Raw genomic sequence first — 20,698 nt, 5'->3', positions numbered from 1 at the left:
AGGGGAGCCAATGCTCATGAAATAAAGGATATGTTTTGCCTCTGATTTGGTTCAACAAGTAAAAATGGTTTTAGGGGGTCAATAAACTCTGAGGGTAATAAGCATCTGGTAGAGTTTAAGGTTTCTGTGAGCCAGGTACATTCAGAGGTGAATGGCAAAGATGAACGCCAAGCACCTCGGCACCTCCAAAGGCTTAGCTCGGATGGTTTTATTGAGCACAGGCAACGTTGCTTATTTGTGCTAAGTGTGGTCCCTGGAAGAAACATAAGATGCAAAATCCCAACAGTCCAGAAACATCCAAACTCACATAGACATCCAAGATCTCATTCGTGGGGCCTTCAGCCAAAAAGGATTCTCCGGCGGTGCTCGAAATCTCATTTGGACGCTTGTAGGTGAACATGGTCCCTCCGCCCTCGTATTTTCCCGGCCGGTCAATTGCCCAGTTCCCGTTGATGATGGAGCGGCCAGAACGACTTCGCAAAGCTGTCAAGAACAACAACAACAACAAAAGAACAACAAGACAGTTCCTTGAGTAAGCCCACAGGGTGCACAAGAAAGTGAACTGGCTTATTCTAAATTCATCAAAGTGTTTCCTGAGGATCCACTGTGAAGATCCACTATGGAGAAGATCCACTATGTGCCAGGCACTGAGCTCAGCCCTGAGGGGGTGAGGCATCTAGGGCACGGCCACTTCTTCAACCAACTCGATCCCTTCCACCACTTGGACTTAGTAGAGAAAAGAGGAGTGGGAGTGGTTAGGAGAGAAGGATGTGGAAATAGAGAGGGGAAGGAGAAAGTTAGAGGAAGAAGAGGAAAGGAGAGGAAGGGGAACTGTGTCATATCCCATTATCTAGGTGAGAGGTTGCACATGGGCAGCCTGGGAGCTGATTTTGGCCCATAGATAAGCTTAGTTTGGCCTTCATGGTGTTTCGTTTTGTTTTTAAATAATTAAACCCAAACTCAATTTGGGTTCTCTAGCTTCTAGCTTGTCATGTAAAACAAGAAGACATGTGAGCATTGGCTCGACATCCCCTCACCGCAGCAACCAGCTGGAGCTGAGGAGGACTGCCCCGTTAGATGGGGTCTGTGTGCTCTGGTTTGCCCCAACCCCACCGCTCCTTAGGAGTCCCCGACACTGAGGCTAAGTTTCAGTTTATTGCCCATTCATTTATGACTATGGATTATTTATTCCATCTATGATCATGCTGGCATTGTTATTTGTCTCACAGAATAAAAATTTTCTTATAGTTCTTTCTACTGGTAAGGTCTACTAAAAGTGACAAAGCTAAAGATAGCTCTAAGTGGGTCCCGTAATTTTCTCCTACCTGATCACCTTCATTCATTTGTATGACCTTCCTGACTTCTGTGGGCTTTTGAGGCTAGATGCGCCCACATACAGTCAAAATTGACCCTCATGACACTGCTAAGCAGGTGTCCCCAGCTCTCAGAGCATGGTTCAGGGATGAGAGGGAACTTGTTCAAGTTCGTGAAGATGAGAAGCGATAGAACGGTATCCACACTTAGGAGGGAAGTAAGAAAGGAGAAGAGGGGCAAGGAACAAAGTGTTCAGTTAATGAGAGAAGAAAGGACAGCATGTGAGAGCTGACTTTCTTCCTTTAGGCATTTGGCACCTTTGAACCCCCAAGCCAACGGTGGATTGAGTTTAAAAGACATCCGGAGTTAAGCGTCATATACATAGTGGGCCTGTGACGGTCATTGGCTCTTTGCGACTTCACTTGCACAGAGTTACTAAATTTAATTTTGTACAATGTATTATGGAAAAATTTATATATACACCAAAGCAGTGAGAACAGTGTAATAAACCTCTGTGTATACATCAGCTTCAGAAATTATCAACTCATGGCTTATCCTGTCTCCCTCTGCAAATCCCAGACCCCATTTATCCTTACATTTTTCAGGAGGTGTCTCTAAAATATAAGGACACTTTGTTTCTTAAACCCATTTTCAGCAGCATTTCTACAGTGGGCCTCCGGGGGCTGGCAGAGTCAGAGCTGTTCCACGGCGTGGAAGAGCTTCCTATTTAGAGCAGGGGACCCCACAGACTCCATTCCTGGCTGGTTGGTTGCCATGGCCACCGGGAGACCACAGCTGTGGAGCATTGAATACCAAATTATAAAATCAATTCAGCTTGAGTGGCAAAGAAGGTCAAGAGTAGAGACTGAGGAAGAGTAGGTTTGGGGCCTTTTCTCTCAAAAATCGCACTTGAGAGTGGCCCATACAGTCTCCAATTCCTCACTTCCCATTCATTTCTCAACCAGCTCCAACCTGATCTCTGCCCCCATTACTCCATTGAAACAATTCAAATTAATGTCACCAAGCCCTCCATGTTGCTAAATCCAATGGGCATCTTCCAGGCCTTCCCTTGCTAGACGTCTCAGTAGAATTTGGCACTACTGACCACTCCATCCTAATTGAAACATTCTTGCTCTGGTTTCTGGGACACCACAGTCAGCTTGCTGTCCTCCTGCTCTCAGGATGCTCATCCCTTCTTTCTTTTCTGTGTCATCTTTCTCTACTTGGCTACTGAGTATTAGCGTTCCTCGAGGATGAAGATTTGGGTGCTGTACTTTCTTGGGCAAGTTCATCTCTGCCATGGCTTTCATTATTGTATTCTGCTGGCTTCCAAATTTCTGTTTCCAATCCAGAGTTCTCCTCTGGTCCCAGACTTCTTTATCTGATGGCTCACTTGACAGTTTCACTCAGATATCTAAGACTGAACTCACCCTTGACCTCTTCCAGTGTCTACTATGTTAGTAAGAGGTACTACCACCCACTTCATCAGAAATGGAGGAATTATCCTGGACCCCTCCCCCTTCCTTATCCCCTATATCAATCCAATCATCAAATTTTATTTGACCTCCTCTATATTTCTTGAACCCATCAACTTCTCTCCACGTCCACTGCCATAATCTAGGGCAAGTCCACCACCAGATCTCATCTGGATTAACTCGAAAACCTTCTAATTGATCTACCTATTCCCTTCTTTTCAGCCAGAGTAATCTCTTCACAATGCAGGTTTGACCATCGACTGTGGCTCAACACCCTTTAATGGCTTTCTATTTCTGTAAGAGAAGAAGCCTCAATCCTTAATGGGTTGGGGCCCGCAGTGATGTGGTGCTGCCTCATCGTGCACCACACTTGTCTGCTCTCTGAGCTCTGCTTCCTGGCTGCCTTTTAGCTCATCTAATACATCATGTTCCCTCCACAATCCATTCTTTTCTTCCAGAAGCATTTCTCTGAACCTGGAATCATATTTGTTCTTTAGACGTCAGCTCCTTAGGGGAGTCTTTCCCAACCCCCAGTTCAGGCCTGTCTCTTTTTTATGTGCTTAAGAGATGCAAAAGCCTCTCCTCCAAGGCATTTAACTCAGTCTGTACACACATCCATTCAGAACATGATTGAACTAATGTTTGTCTCCCAGAGCACTGCAAGCTCCGAAAGGTGTTTCCTCACAGTTACAGGTCTAGTGACCAGCACAGTGTTTACCATATAGTAGGAATTCATACTTGTTGAATGCAAAAATACATAACAGAAAAAGACACCAGCTCAAAGGAAAGATAGGCAAAGAATGATGAACAGGCAATTCAAAGAAAACCAAGTACAAATACTCCATATGGAATGGAATGGAAAGATGCCCTGCCTTACTTAGAATTTAAGAAATGCAAATCAAAACTGCTATGGTATCTTCTTGACCCACCAGATTGACAAATGTTTGAAAACATTTAATATTGCCAGAATTGGCAGGTGCGTGAGTAAGCAAGTATTCATAACATTGTTGGTAGGAAGGTAAACCGATTCAACCACATCGGAGGGCAATTTGGTTATATTGCTAAAACTTTAAGTGCCTGTACACTTAACCCAAGAATTGTACTTGTAGGAAACTACTTTGGGGGATATACTTTCATAAGTATACAAAAGTGTTTGTAACAAGGATATGCCCTGCAGATTTTTTTAAAGAGAAAACCCCAAAACAACCTAAATATGGATTGCTTACATAGTTTGTCATACTGAATGTCCATGCAGGGGGATCCATGTGGCCCCCAAAACAGTGAGATAGGTCTGCATGTCGGCGTATGGGAAGAAATCCATGATAAATTTTTAAGAAACAAAAAATGCAGAACAGCGTGTTTGGTATGATCTCATTTGTGTATAGCATATACATAAGACGTATGCACATGCATAAAACTTTTCAGAGAAAATCATAAAACTGTTAACATTTGGGAACAGGAACTAGGGTTTAGTTTGGGATGTGAGATGAGAAGGGAAACATTTATTTCACATTTTATATCTTTTTATTGCCATTTAAAATTTGTTTTACCATATGCATATATTACCTTCTTTAAAGCTTAAATCTTTTTTAGTTAACATAAAGGACATGGTACAAGCAGAAATACTCCTGAGGGATATACATATTTTCCCTTTTTTCTTGGTTCTTCTTAAAATCCTATTCAGAGCATCCAAAGCTCAGAACTGAGGTACGTTCTGGCTAAGATTTTATTGCTCTTAATGGCAATCTTGTAGAAGAAGTTGTTATCTGGGAACCAAAAAAAAAAAAAAAAATCCATTAAAAAACTATCTGAAATACTGTACAGGAGAAAACTGCATGGGCTTCCCAGGAAATAAAACACGGGGACCCCGAATCTTTTTATCATCTACTACTGTTACCCAAGCACCCGCTCTCGGGGTTTAGATGAATCTTTCACCATATAAGAGCAAAGCGTAAAAAAAAGCCGTAGGAGATTTTTAGCAGACAAGGGCCCAGTTCCATATGCCCACAGGTTAGCTTCTGAAATAGGTCCAGCACTAGCCCCCACCTGGGCTTGCATATTGAAAGCAGCTGCACCTACAATTTATGGGCCTGTAAGCAGTACCAGCGCTATGTAATGGGTGTCCAGAACTACCCCACAAAAAGGTGCAGGTGACTCACGGCTCTTGCTAGTGGGTGTGGTCACGGAAGTTCACGCTTTGGCGAAGCTTGTCACAGCTACGTCAACAGGAGGAAATCTCCACTCTCGTCTGACATATGGATTTTATTTGTTCTAGCTGTCAACGCTGGGCATATGTATTTGGCCTAAACTATGTGCACCAAAAATGCCCTTCTCCAAGATCCATATAGGAATCACTTGCTCATCCAAGTCCTGCTTCTCAGACAATTTACCCTACAACCTTAATGCCCGCTGTTGCCAACCCAACCACTGGTTCCTGCATCCAAACAAGAAAGGTGCTTTCTTTACGGCCAACTGATCACTGTGATCTAGACATCTGTTTTTGCTTTTCTTTTATTTATTTTTTAATTATTCAGTTTTTTAATAAAGATTTTATTTATTTTTTTGTGAGAGAAAGAGAGAGTGAGCATGTAACAAGCAGGGGGAGTGGCAGGCAGAGGGAGGAGCAGGCTCCCTGCTGAGCAGGGACCTGGATGCGGGGCTCCTGGGATCACAACCTGAGCCAAAGGCAGACGTTTAATGGACTGAGCCACCCAGGCGCCCCCGTTTTTCCCTTTGGAAGATGAAAATTGACTCCTCCCACTAACAAAATTCCAAATTTCGGCAGTTCTTAGAAGCTATCTGGGAAGTAGCGTAACAAGCTCGAGGGCGAAGGGGTCAGACAGACATCACTGGCTGCCACCACAAGGCCCACCGGAGGGCTGTAGCCCTGCCATTTTTGCTCCAGTCTATGAGCTTTCACGGAAGCTCACACGTGGGCACAAACCCAAGTGAGTCTCAGAATATGTTAGCTAATGTGGATATCCTGAAAATGGAGCATGCCTACTCACATCATACGACCACTTCGGAGGGGTCTGTCAGTTACATCCTTATGGTAGCCTTCCTTCTATTATAAATTCGGCAACCAGTCATAATATTAGCAGTACTGTGACTGTGTCATCAATAGAAATCACACATGTATTCATATGACATGACAGCTGTTACAGGTATTTTGGAATTTTTAAGAAAGATTTTATTTATTTATTTCAGAGAGAGCAAGAGAGAGTGCAAGCATGGGTGGGGGGGTGGGGGGGGAGAGGGAGGGGCAGACTCCCCGCTGAGCAGGGCCCCCCCCCCAACGCGGGGCTCCATCCTAGGACCCCGGATCATGACCCGAGTCAAAGGCAGACGTTTAAATGACTGAGCCACCCAGGCGCCCTGGTATTTTGAAATATTATTGAAAAACTCACAGCTATCTTGAAATGGCAATAATTATTAGACCCTCCATGAGATCTCCTATTTTAATGTTAAAGAAGCACATGCAACTAAAAATTACTAAGAAGCAAATTTGTTTTCTAAAACATGGTGATAATTATATTTCAATATAATTGTTTCCTTTGTACTCTTCTATATTTTATTTTATGGATTTAAAAACGGTAGTCCGAGAAGGTATCTACAGACTGCCAAGGGAATCTGTGACACAAAAAAGTGAAGGACTTCTGGCCTAATGATTTATGGTTTTCAAAGCAAAAATGAACTCACATTCCACGAAAGCCAGTTGCATAAGGCAAGCAGGACACATATTATCTTTTTCATACAGATAAGGAAATAGGCTCAGGGAGATCAAGTTGCTTGCTCAAGCTCACAGATTGTTAGTAGTTTAGGACTTGAACTTTGATGTTCTGATTTCATCTTCTTCCCGTTATACCAGTAGTTCTCAGAGAGTGGTCCCCGGACCAGTAGAAACCCATCTCCTGGAAGCTGGTTAGAGGTAGAGGCTCAGGCTGGCTGACTCAGAGATTCAGGGATGGGGTCCAGCATCTGGGGTTAACAAGCCCTCCACGTGGTTATGGTGCATTTAAATTTGGAAACCCTCTCTTATTTTATTATATTTTAATTTCTGTTATAAACATCTCTTATTGTTGAGTCCCGATCAAGAGAGAAAGCTTCTCGATCAAGGGAAACATGGTTATACTTCACATATCTGGCTTTGCCTGGACAACAGAGCAAACGCTGAGAGTGGAGAAGACCAAGGGACAGTCTGGGGGTGTGGCCTTCATTCCACTCTACCACTGAAGCTCTCACTGCCATGCCCGCCCTCCCGGTCTGTGGGCATTTAGGATTCCCAGAGCCAACCTTCCCAGGGATTTCGTGATCAGTAAGCAATCCTAGAGGGCACTGGGAATCCTATATATACATGAGGCAGACACCATTAAGGGTTTGGATTGTGACTGACCCTGGGCGGGGGTGGGGTGTAAAAGAGAGTCCAATTCAGCTCAACAATAAAACATGATCTCAAGACACTGGCTAAGCCCACATACAGTATTGTTAAATCCGGGGATGCACACTTCTCCCCTATTCTCACATTACGGATGTGGCATGTGTCTTAGGACAGCAAAGCAATAGTTGGCAGACAGATGACTAAGTTCTGATGTCGTTGTCACTTCCTGAACACATGTGAGATTCGTTTGAGTAAGTCACTGCAGTTGAGCGAATTTCTAGCAGCCCAGTTTGTAGTTGTATTAATTTTTTAAAAGATTTATTTATTTACTTGAGAGAAAGAGAGGGAGAGAGAGGAAGTGTGTGAGAAGGGAGATAGAAGCTTGAGCCGACTCCCCAAAGAGGGCAGAGCCCAACACGGGGCTTGATCTCGTGACCCTGAGATCCTGACCTGAGCTGAAACCAAGAGTTGGTCGCTCAACTGACTGAGTCACCCAGGCCCCCCTCTGTATTAATTTTTTTTAAAATTAGGATATAGTACATCTAAGAAAGTATTTGAATTATAAGTTTGTAGGCTGATGATTTTTTTTTAAAGATTTTTTATTCATTCATTTGGGAGAGAGAAACAGGGAGAGAAAGTGAGAGCACGAGGAGGGGCGAGGGGGTAGAGAGAGAGGGAGAAGCAGACTCCCCACTGAGCAGGGAGCCCAATGCGGGGCTCGATCCCAGGACCCTGAGATCATGACCTGAGCCGAAGGCAGACGCTTAACTGACTGAGCCACCCAGGTGCCCTGCCTGATGATTTTTTTATATTTGTATTACACCTGTGTTACTACTAACTGGATAAAGATGAAGACCATCTAGACCCCCAGAAAGCAACCTCTTGCCCCCTCAAAGTCATTACTCTGTCTCTACAAGACCCAAGGTTCACTGCTACTCTGCCATCTAACACTACAGTTTTGCTCGTTTCTGTATTTCAAATCAATGGAATAATACCGTACATATTCTTTTGTGCTGGACGTCTTTTACTTAACTTCATGCCCATGAGATTCATCCAAATTGTTGCATTTATCAGTAGTTCATTCTTTTTCATAGCAACTTAGTGTTATATGAATATGCCACCATTTATTTGTCTTTTCTATTATCAGTTGTCTTTTGGCTCTTATGGATAAAAGAGCTATAAACATTTGTGTATGTTTCTGCCGGACACAAGTCCTCATTTCTACTGGCGATATACCCAGAAGTAGAATTGCTGGATTATGGGTATATATATGCTTAGTTACAGTGGGCACTACCAAACATTTTTCCAAAGTGGTTGTACCCTGGAGTTGATGTTGGGGGCCAGGGATGTCACTGTGGAGAAGGAGACATAAAAGTGGAATGCGGGAAGGCCAGACAGAACCCTGTGGGGATGGATTTGACTTGGAGATAGTGTGAATTCATGATCTTGAAATTATGTATGTCACCGTGATGCCCCACAAAACTGCCCAAGGTCGAAAGTGGTTCGGAGCAAGTTTTAGGATCTGAGTATGAAGAACGCTTAGAGTCCAAATTTGACAGGGACAGAAGGAAGTAGCATCTACACAAACTATATGTTATGTTTGATTTCTATTAAGTTTATTTCCCTGCACTATATATATATTATGTATATAATATATATATTCCCTGCACTTATATATTTACATATGCACCCCCTCTTGCTAGAAGATGAGTGCTTTATTTTATTTATTTATTTATTTTTTAAACGATTTTATTTATTTATTTGACAGAAAGACAAAGCGAGAGAGGGAACATAAGCAGGGTAAGTGGGAGAGGGAGAAGCAGGCTTCCCGCTGAGCAGGGAGCCTGATGCGGGGCTCGATCCCAGGACCCTGGGATCGTGACCTGAGCCGAAGGCAGAAGCTTAACAACTGAGCCACCCAGGTGCCCAAAGATGAGTGCTTTAAAGGCAGATACTGTGACATATACATTTTTGCCCACTATTTGGCACTTGGTTGGCACTTAATAAATGCTTGTTGAATAGAAGTAAGTTATGAGCTGTATTGTTCTGATCTATCATATTTTAACCTTGGAGTTGAGATAAGAGATTCTTGGAAACTCCTTCAAGTCCTGCTTATATCTGAATAATCCTGTTTAAGAATTCCAATCTCACAAATGTCCTCCATGCCTCCTGACCACAATGGTAAATACGTGCAGTGATGCATAAAAATGCTGTTAAAAAGAAAAAAAAAACTCACAAGTATTTCTCTTTAGGGAGATCCAAATTACGGTTTGATAAAGTATCCAAATTACGGTTTCTGTTAAATAAATATACGTACATATCACACAGTAATTTTTCAGTTCAGATTTGCTTTGGCATTTTGGGTTTGGAAAGAATTGAGCCTGTGTGATTTTCTAAAACATAATGCAACACAGTTGGACTGAAAATCAGAGTATCAGAGAAAGAAGGTTGGCTCTCCCTTTGACACGCTATGATCACAGGTTGAATAAAGGGAAATGCCAAGTCTTTGTTCTTATTTCATTGCTAAATTATAGCTAAGTATGGCTAATTCTCATTCTTTAAAATATTAACATTTGATTTATTTTGACTCCAAATTTCCTTTGAATACTTACTAACTATAAAGGAACTTTGTGTGTTTTTAAGCCCCAAATAATGCTGTATGAAATAGACACCATCTACACTTTAAGTAAGAAAATAAGCTGGGCATGGCACTGGGGGGAAGGCACTACAAAGATAAGACCACCCACAACTTTGGGAGCTCAGATACGTACTAATACATGTGAACAGAGAGGCTGTCAGAATTTCCTTGGGCACATAGAGGATTTTGGAGAAGAGGTGACATTTGAGCAGGAATTGGCAGGGTGAGGAGGTCACCAAGCAGGGAACAGGGAAGGGCATCTGGGGACAGAGAACGGTGTGGACAAAGACTGGGGCAGGAACAGGCCTGACCTTGGAGGGGTGAGGGACAGTTGTGGGGTGCTAGAGCCGGGGCATCCAGGGTGCTGGGGGCTGGAGTGGAGTGGGGGTGTGTGAGAAGCACCCCTGGACATTGGGGTGGAAAGGGGAGACCTCGGGCTGACTGTGGGGCTGGGTTTTGGCACTGGGGAGCCATGAAAAAATGTTGATCGGGATAATGACAGTGGACATCTGTTTGGAGATAACGCTGCTGCTGAATAAGAAGTCCCAAAGCTCATTCACACCACAGTTGCTGAGTACCTAACATGCGTCTTCCCACCCTCGGGGGCAGCAGGTCCGCCACGGCGGCCCCGGGGGGTCTCAGGGCTACTCTCCCCATCATGGCTCCAAAGTCTACTCCTTGGGAGCAGGGAAGGACCATGTTTAGTACTTTCCTTTAGAAAGAATTCCAGAAGTGTAATTACTGCAAAGGGCCTCACTACAGCTCAGCTCATCTAGGGATAAACCTAGTATCTTTCTCACCCTAAATGAGCCTACCTCCTAACCCCTCCATTTAAAACACTGTTCTCCCATTGCTCAGGTTCAAGTTTTGGCAACCATCTCCTGCTCTTTTTCCCTGCTAGCTGATCGCTCATCAGGCGTTTCATCCCCTTTGCTGCCACTGTGGTCCCCTCCGTCCCTCTCCTGCCCAGTGGCCTCTTGTCTCTGTTCTCTGGTTGCCTCACAGCTGGACTGCGGCAGAGAATCGTGGATCTCCCTGTGTGCCACTCTAGATGAACTTTCTGAAGTGCAGCTTTCCTGCTGTCTCCCGCCGGACCGCAAGCTTCCAAGCCAAGGGAAAAAGCCCACCCTCCCCTGATTCACACTCAAGGTCTTGCGTGATTCGCCCTACCTTCAGCTACTTCACACAGCCCCTTGTCGGCATTCAATCAAGTGTGGAAAATGTCAGAAATTTGTATGTCTGCTTTTTTTAAAAAAAATTCAGTTGTGATTTCTCATAGGGCAGGAGCCCTGTCTTATTTAGTACCGGACAAAAAGACACTCAGATGTTGTTGAGTATGGCTAGTATCCCCAGTTCATCCTGAGGGTCCTATATTTCCTGCTTCCAACCTCTTAACCCTACTCTTGGTGTCTATGCCCTGTTTTCTGACACTCTATCCATTTCTGTCTTCATTGTTTTACTATTCTAAATGCTGATTGTAAACTCCGCAAGATTTTTTTAACTTCAGGGGCAGACAGTTAAATTAATCAAACTCTTCAGCTTATGACACTTTTGCTGGGCAAGACCTCGCTTACCTTATTTTACTTTTCCCCTTCACACTGGATTCCCACTGCCATCACCCTGCCCACCCCAGCAAGTACCTACACTGATGTGATATATATGTGTGTGCAGAATTCAGGTAAATTTACCATGTTTCCAACAACCCTTTGCTTTTAAAGTCTACCTTTGTTTCTGTAATGACTAGAGTTTTCTAACTGCTGCATATATTCCATGGCATACACCTGCCTCAGTTTACTTATCCAATCTCCTAGTCCTGTGGGGACTGGTTTTCTTTTTATGGTCCACAGTGTCAGCAAAGAGCTGGTATTTAGAAAAGGCTCAATGAGTATTTGTTGACAAAGCCAAGAAGATTTATTTTTAAAAACAGCTACCTTATTCAATAGTTTATCAGGGCCCACAAATGTAGGTGAAACGTAGCAACATGTTTTCAAGAATGTATCCTCCCCCTGGCATAAACAGGCAAAATTAGGAGCTGTCTAAAAAATAATATGTCAGGAAAAAAATATGTCAGAGGTGAGACTAGAATTCAGCCTTTCCTGTCTCCTGGATGCTCTGGTCAGCTTTGTCCCAAACATTCTCACTAAGGAACATCTGTGGTGACCTCACAGTTGTGTTAGGATTCCACATGGGTGATCAGAACACATAAAAAAGGAGCATCCTGCATATCCAGTAAGAGGTGAAACCCTAGGAGGTGGAACCTGCTTGGCTTGAGGGAGGAAGGCTGCGGTAGTCAGGTGTATGCAGGATGCTAGCCCACCTGCTCGCTCGCCTGGCACCACCCCAAAAACAGGCCTCGAAGATTTACAGCATTGGTCACTAGACTGCAAAAAATCCCCAAACAACCATGACAAAGAAACACAACTGAAACATACACACAGCCCACACATATACTCTATAAAACAGAAAATGCCCTATGAACAAAAGAAGAGTGTAATGAATACTGCTGGGCTGTTGTGTGCGCTTCACGTGTGCGCAGCCACAGAGACTCTGCTCAGCTGAACAGTGTCTCCCCAAAATTCATGTCCATCCAGAACCTGTGAGTGTGAGCTTATTTAGAAGTAAGGTCTTTACAGAATTAAAGATAGAAATACCATACAATCTAGTAATTCCACTACTTGGTGTTTACCCAAAGAAAACAAAAACACTAATTCCAAAGATATGTGCACCCCAATGTTTATTGCAGCATTATTTACAATAGCCAGGATAAGGAAGCAACATGAGGGTCTATCAATAGAGGAATGGATAAAGAAGATGTGGTGCATATGTATATACAATGGGATATTACTTGGCCATAAAAAAGAATGAGATCTTGCCATTTGCAACTGCATAGATGGATCTAGAGGGTATAATGCCAAGTGAAATAAGTCAGACAGACAAAGACAAATACCATATGATTTCACTTCTTTGTGAATCTATTAAACAAAACAAATGAACAAACAAACAAAAAAACAGATTCTTAAATATAGAGAACAAACTGGTGGTTACCAGAGGGGAGGTGGGTGGGGGAAGATGGGTGAAATAGATAATGGGGATTAAGAGGTATAAACTTCTAATTATAAAAAAAATGGGGGGGCACCTGGGTGGCTTAGTCACTTAAGTGTCCGACTCCTGGTTTTGGTTCAGGTCGTGATATCAGGGTCCTGGGATTGAGCCCTGTGTGGGGCTCCCTGCTCAGCGTGGACTCTGCTTGAGATTCTCTCTCCCTCTCCCTCTGCCCCTCCTTTATTTATAAATAAATAAATCTTCAAAAAAGTAAAAAATTGTCAGGGAGATGAAAAGTATAGCATAGGGAATATAGTCAAATAATATCATAATAACTTTGTATGGTGACTACACTTATGGTGAGCACTGAGTAATGCATAGAAATGTTGCATCATTATAACACCGAGACTAATACAACACTGTATGTTAATTATACTTCAATTAAAAAATTGGTGACCAAAAATAGGAAGCTTGAAGCATAACTTGAATCCAATGAAAAAATTCGAGCATGTGAGGGAAATTCCCAACAATGGATCTGATGGTGGTGTTGTGGGGGGGTTCCAAGATGGCAGCACTAATTCATCCCTAACAACTGCAAAGGCAGTTAATCTAAAAAAACATAGGATGTACTTTGATGCTAATTTAGTATAAAGGTTTTATGGTATGGCTAGAAAGCAACCTAAACCTAGGTATGTTTTTTGAGTATGAGAACTCTGAGCAATAATTACCTATCAGTTTTAATGCCTTGGAGAGCAAACTTACAGAAAGAACTTCCTGCTTAATTATTTTGACTGTTGAGCACAATTCTTGCATGTGATACTCCTCTAAGACTGAACCACTTAGGTCTCTGGAGCTATAAGGGTTACATATCTAAAGGTGGCAGCTTGTCCATCCACTAGGTGAACATGTAGGAAACATTTTCCCATGATGATAATAATTTAAAACATTATCTTTAGAGGAAACCCAATGGAAACTTATTAAAATGCAAGATCACATTTGGAAGAGAAAACAGAATTTCAGAGACATTTGGACTTGCAGTAGAACAACGCTGTGCTAACTCCTTAGTCTCTAGAAAGTATTAACTTTCCTAGGCTAGTACGGGCTTAAAGTTAAGAGACCCTAATGAAGTGGATTGTTCTCTCGCCATCTTGAGAATTTAAAAATAGCATTTACGTTTTCCTCTAGCACACATTCATCTTCTGTTATATTTGCAGTCTACTCTCTTAAAATAAAACACTTCGTTTAAAAAAATGGAAATATCAAATATATTAAAAATAAACAAAGCAGTAAAATAAAATCTCATGTACCCATCACTGAGCATCAGGAATGAGCAACATTCAGCCATTCTTCATCTGTATCTCTCTAACTGCTTTCTCACTTTTCAACACTTTCCTCGGAGCCAGGGCGGGGGTGGGGAGAGGAGATGTAGTTTTGTTCTTCTTCCTGGAAATATTCACTCAGTTCAGACTCTAAGAATATAGCTGATTTTTTTACTTCTCTGCTTTAATTCCATTTCCAAATTGGGGTAAGGAATGCAGCAGGGGAGCTCAGAATGGAATTAATCCCATTTGGTTAGTGTTGCTGCACTTGGGGTTTTGAGCACCAAGGGATGATAGAGTCCAGTTAGGATGGCATAGGTGTAGAGCCATGGTTCCCAAAGTGTGATCCCTGGGCCAGCAGCATCAGCATCAGCATCATCTTAGAATGTGTTAGAAATGAAAACTCTCAGGCCCACCACAGACCTCCTGAACTAGAATCTCTGGAAGTGGGGCCGCCTGGTGATTCTATCGCACACTCAAATTTGATAAGCACTGCTCTAGAGGTTAGGCTAACTTGAGACACGGGCCACTGTACGAATCAGGGATATGATATCCAATCTACGTTCTCTGAATACCTGTGTGTATGAGTGTGTGAATACATGCGTGTGTGTACACGTGTATATACACACTTGCATATAAGCATATTCTTATTTAAAATAGCTTAGAAATTTATTTCTATATGAAAAATGGGATACAAGCTTGATATAAACAATAGGATACAAACAGATGAAAATCCCTAGGCAAAACTTAAGCATCCTTGTTGCTATATTTACTCTTATTGCTTTCAGATTGTATTGTAAGTTACGTGCAATAGACATGTGTGATCCCACAAATTTTGACACGTTGTATTTTCACTTTCATTCAGTTCAAAATATTTTCTCAGTTCAAGACTTCTGAACTTAAGACTTCTGGTGTTTCATTTCCATATGTCGTTTACTTCAGGTATTTGGGAAATTTCCAAATCTCTTTGTGACTAATTTCTAGTTAAATTCTATCGTGGTTAAAAAAAAAAGCATATTTTATATGAATACAATTATACTAAATTTGTTAAGGTCTGTTTTGTGGCTCAGAATATGGTTTATCTTGGTGACTGTTCCATGTGTACTTGGAAAGAAAGTGTATTTTTGCTGCCATTAGACGAAGTGTTGCATAAATGCCAATCAGGCCAAACTGTCTACTTATTTTATTAATTATCTTGAGAGGAATGCTAAGTCTCTGAGTATAATTGTGGATTATACTCAGTTTCCCCTTTCAGTGCTATCAGTTTTTGCTTTATGTGTTTTCCGGCTTTTGTTTAGGTACATATGCATTTATCACTGTTATGTTTTCTTGGCCATTTTCCCCTTTATTATTATGTACTTTCCTACTTTACCTCTGGTAATTTTTCCTTGTACTGAAGTCTACTTTGTGTAATCTTGATATTGCCACTCTGCTTTCTTTTGATTAGTATTTCAATGGCATATCTCTTTTTAACCTTTTACTTTTAGTCTACTTATATCATTACATTTAGAGTGGGTTTCTGTAGATAGCATTTGGCCTTTTGCTAAAAATCCAATCAGACAACATTTATCTTTATTTGGTGTTTTAGACTATCTACATTTAACATAATTATTGATTGGATTTAGCTCTACTATTTTATGAGTGTTCTGTTTGTTTCTTTTGGGTTTTTTTGTTTTTGTTTTTGTTTTCTCCTTTGTTCTTCTGTTCACCCTTTTCCTCCCTTCTTTGGGATTTGAGTAATTTTTAGATTTCCATATAATTTATCTACTGACTGGTCACATTTTTTGTGTTACTTTTTTAAAAAAGGTTTATTTGAGAGACAGCATGAGCAGGAGGGGCAGAGGGAGAAGGAAAGAGAATCTCAAGCAGATTCCATGCTCATGTGGAGTCAGATGCAGGGCTTGATCTCATGACCTTGAGATCATGACCTCAGCCAAAACCAGGAGTCAGATGCCTAACAGACTGCACCACCCAGGCGCCCCTCTCTTGTGTTTATTTTTTAGTTGTTGTCGAGGGATTATAATAACAAACCTCATTTGTCAGTTTACTTGAAGTTAATATTTACCACTTCAAGTAAAACATAAGAGTTCTTGAAAACGTATAGGTCCTTTTACCCACCCCTATTTATATTTGCCACATTTATTACATCTACATCCACTGAGATCCTTCCAATATTATAATTTTTGCTGTCCATCATCATGCATATTTTTTATAACTTAAAGGGATGTGACCTTGGCTTTTTTAACTTCACAATCCAAAACAGGCAGGGGGTATTATGAGTTCCATTTTAGAGAGGAGGAAATGGATAAATTGGGTGACTTGTCTGCATTCATACAGTTGGATGATAGCAGAACCAGGACTCCACCTCTCTGTCCTCACTTCCTATTCCTTTCCCTTCTACTTAGGCTGCCTTTTGTTCTTCACATGTAAGTTATAGCTTTGGTACAAAAACTAGAGTCTGTGCAATTCAAAGCCTGGGAACTTTCAACAAATAATATTTAAGCATTCTTCCTTTTGGAAATACCTTGGTGAGTTGGAGGAAGTGGCTCTTATATCCTACGTGTGGCACCGAGATAATAAGCAGAAAGATCTGGATCTAGTTCCCGAGGCACTGGGGTTAACCACACGCTGGCTGATGCTCTTCATGTTCCCAACTAACAAATAGTTCAGGCCCACGGTCATTTATGTTGGCTCTCCTCCATTTGGAATTTGCTACTTCTAGTCATCAAAATAATCAGGGTTCCAAATACAGATGGCTGAATGCAAATTTCATTTCTGTGGAAGTCCTATTTCCCTTCCCTTAAATTGGTGGTTTTTAAAAACTGTGTTCCCGGGAGTCCTAGAGATTTTCCTTAAGTTTCCAGATTTCCATGGAGTCTCCTCAGGGGTCAAATTGGTCTTGGGTGGGTGGGTGGGGTTGTGGGGAATCCACTTCCTTCCTCCTTTGTTTGTTTTGAATATTTTATTTCATTTGAACACACAGTTCCTTGGAACTATAACAGGAATTTGAAAACCTTCACCTCAGAGCCTTGACTCAGTCTTCCAGGATGGGAGGGAGATTGAGGTTTGTCTGCTTTAACCGTCTGGGAAGGCTTGAGCTCATCACCACCAGGTGACACGCAACCTGGGTCTGAGCAGCTTCGATGGCAGGGAATCTCCCCATCTTTAGCACCTCCCTGCTTCTGTGCTTAGCTCCGATGCTCTCCATCCTTGTGTAGATCAATGCTTGGTGAACTTGCCTGCCCATTGCAATCACCAGGACACAGAAAGTTTTTTTGAAAATGCTGATGCCTGGGCCCAGGCCAGAGAGGCTCTGATTTAAATGGTTCCAGATACAGCCTCAGGAATGGGAGATTTAAAAGTTTCCTAGGTGATTCTAATTTGCAGCAAAGTTGGGGAAACATTGCCTTCAATGAGCTGAGACCTGCACCTGTGAAGTGCCCACCCTCCTCTGGAAAGACACATGTCACCAGCCAAATCCATCTTCCATAAGAACATTTACAAAACCCAGAGACAGCTTTCATTTTCCTCCCGGAGTTCTACCCTTCTGATTAAAGTCCTGGGGCTCCCCAGATGTCTCCTGCTACCACCTATTACCAGGCATGTCTATACTTCTCTTAGTGAGGTGCCTCCCTGGAACGGAATAGGCGAGAATGGATTCGAGCATCACATCGGAGTAGAACTAGGTATCATCCCTCCTTCTCCATACTCTACTTGGCTTCCTGCATTTCTTAGGTAGCCCCAGCACATGGGTGATTTGATAAAGAGCCTCTTTCACAAAGGTGCTGCCACTAAGCTCCTTCCGCCCGACCCCCTTGCATTTGGACAAGAATGACTAATTACTGACCATGACCGAATGACAGCCAGAAAACCAAATGAGCAGAACCTGTGGACAATCCACACTTACATCCCTCAGCCTTTTACGGTTTACAAAGTCAAGTCACACACCCTATTTCCAATCCCTCCTCCCTCTCCGCTGTCCTGATTCCAATCGTATCGTTTAGGTGCGGGAGGTAGTTTTCCAACAAGGAAGAGACGTGCCCCAGATCCCCGAGGTTAGTAAGTAGCGAGCAGAGCCGGGGGGCGTCACGCAGGACTTCCGGCTCCCGCAGTCAGCGATCGGGATGCCAGGCCCCACAAGTGCCCGCGGAACTGCACAGTCCATGGCAGACCGGGAACAGGACCTCATGGAATGTTACCTCCGGGACAGCTGCGGCCTGGCGTGGCAGGGGGCCAGGGCCACCCAGGCTCTCCGCACAGCCAGCACGCAGGAGCCTCGGCAGCCCGGGGTGGGGGCGTTGGGGGTGTCTCTGCCACAGTGTGTAGAGAATAAGGCCGCGTTTCAGTTAGCGTTACCCTCCCCCTCCCTCCAAATGCTGCCAGAAATTATGTGGTGGCTTAAAAACCTCTTTGGAGAAAGACTGCCATGTGCGTGGCTGAACCAACATCAAAACCAAAACCCAAACTAAAAAATCTCCACCCAGCCCACCAACCCCAAAACACAAAACAGACCAGGCCAGAGAGTGGGCAATCTGTGTGGCAAGAATTCATAACCCATCTCATGATGGGTGCCCTCCTGCACATACACGTGGTGCCTTCTTCTTTTCAGTTCCTGCCTTACCTTTGCCCTGGGACTTAAAATCTCCTCTAGCACCTGACACTTCCACTGTCCGCCCTCGTGGCTCAGCTCGGACCCTGGACTTTGGTTTTCTCATGGCTCTTTGGATAGTCTCGGGACTTTCTCCTTTCAGACTCCCATTGCTGACCCTACTCTGGGTCTTCATGTCACCTGTTTCACTGATTGAACTAAAGGCAGCATGACACGCACAGGCTGGGCAGTGGGCACGGTCTGTCCCAGGTGCAGCCAATAAGGATATGCATTATCTGTAGAGGATTTAAAAATGGTAATGAAAGCATCTAGGTGTGCCTGGGTGGCTCAGCCATTAAGCATCTGCCTTCAGCTTGGGTTGTGATCCCAGGGTCTTGGGATCGAGCCCCACATTGGGCTCCCTGCTCAGCGGGAAGTCTGCTTCTCCCTCTCCCTCTGCCTGTCACTCCCCCTGCTTGTGCATTCTCCCTCTGTGTCAAATACATAAATAAATAAAATCTTAAAAAAAAAAAAAGAAAGAAAGAAGGGTGGGTGCACTCCCACCTACCCTTCTCTCCTGCCGTGGTGTGCCTCCGGTAACATTCGGTCACAGATGTCCATCCAGACCTGGGCTCCATTTCTGTCCTGTCTGTTGGGCAGGACAGACGTCACATCTAACAGGCTCAGGAAGGCCTCTACAGAACATCCCACACAATTTGTGAAAGGGAACTCAGTTAACTCTGTTAGAAACAATATACCCCTAGAAGACAGAGTAGCTACTATGGGAGAACTTGAAAACTGGAGCAAACGGGACTTAAAAAATCTCCGAGAACATACTCTCAGATGACACTGGTTATTTCCAAGCACTGGAAAGTATCATGCTGGAAAAAGAGGGCATGAAATTGTTTTTATTTGAAAGGCATTTGTTTGAGAAAACCATACTTTCTCCAAGCAAAATGTTAGCTTGCCTGGTTAGAAGTTAATTACAGTATTTATTGCTTAAAGCCAGCCTGGAATTTTGGCTTGAATTCTTACAAGCCTGTGATTGGGGGGGTGGGGGGGAAATTACCTATTCAACGCAAGGCCAGTGAGCTAAAGGTTGATCTGATAACTGCCTATTTCAAAAGGACCCAAGAGATAAGAAACAAGTCCCTGAGGGAGGAAAAAACAAAACTGTGGTTTTAAATCCAGGAACATTATCGAGGAGCTGCAGGAATGTTTGTTACCGAGGATGTTGCTACATGAGGAAATGACTAAAAGGAATAAAGTGATTAGTTGCCTTGATTCTCGAATTAATAATGTCCTTGTTCTTTTGATGTCTTCCCTGTTCACATATTGGTTTAATTAAGATATTTGGAAGTGGAAGTCCAGTGTAAACAGAGAAATCATGCGCTTGATATGCTGCTAATGGACTTGAGCTTGACCATTCTAACCTGTCTCAAAAGCAAACATCCTTGTTAGTCATCTCCCTTCAGCCCGGTCTTCAGGGCTGGGTACCACTGGCTGACCTGTTTGGGCCTCTGGACATCCCCACTATGTTTTCCAGCTGTCCCCTCCTTGGTGCCTATTTGACCTTGAACTTTGGGTTTCTCCCAAGGTTCCGGCCTCAGTCCTTTGATTTCTTCTTCCTGCATGACCAAATTGATTGGTGGGGCTTCGGTGCTCACCCCTGTGTGACTCTCCAGCTTGGCCCTCCCACCTCAACTCAGAGACTTTAATTCCAAATGTCAACAGGTCTTGTTCTGGACCTTAATCCCTCCTGCCTCCTTCTGCCCGCCCTCCCAAGCATTCCTTCTCCTTTCCATCTCTTATCTCCCCCTCTCTCTGCCAGCTTATCTCCATCTTCCAAGAAAAATAGTTTTAAGTCTACCCTTGCCTTAAAAAGGGAAAGAAAACCACATCTTGCCTCAGCCCTGGCACCCTTTAATCTCTCTCCTCCTCTTC

At 43.1% G+C, this 20,698-nt stretch overlaps 1 protein-coding gene across 3 annotated transcripts in view; it reads right to left on the bottom strand.

The window, feature by feature from the left end:
• THSD4 (thrombospondin type 1 domain containing 4) overlaps nt 1-20,698 on the bottom strand; it is a 581,008-nt gene that overhangs the window by 40,976 nt on the left and 519,334 nt on the right. For all 3 annotated transcript variants that reach the window (XM_027572149.2, XM_027572150.2, XM_027572151.2), the window contains one exon: nt 308-483. In XM_027572149.2, the coding sequence (XP_027427950.2) occupies nt 308-483 (176 nt within the window). The remainder of the gene's footprint in view (nt 1-307; nt 484-20,698) is intronic.

The sequence above is a fragment of the Zalophus californianus genome, chromosome 6, assembly GCF_009762305.2.
Source record: "Zalophus californianus isolate mZalCal1 chromosome 6, mZalCal1.pri.v2, whole genome shotgun sequence".
NCBI classification, from domain to species: Eukaryota; Metazoa; Chordata; class Mammalia; order Carnivora; family Otariidae; genus Zalophus; species Zalophus californianus.
Note: the sequence above shows the minus strand (reverse complement) of the source record. Positions and strands in the feature narration are given on the sequence as shown.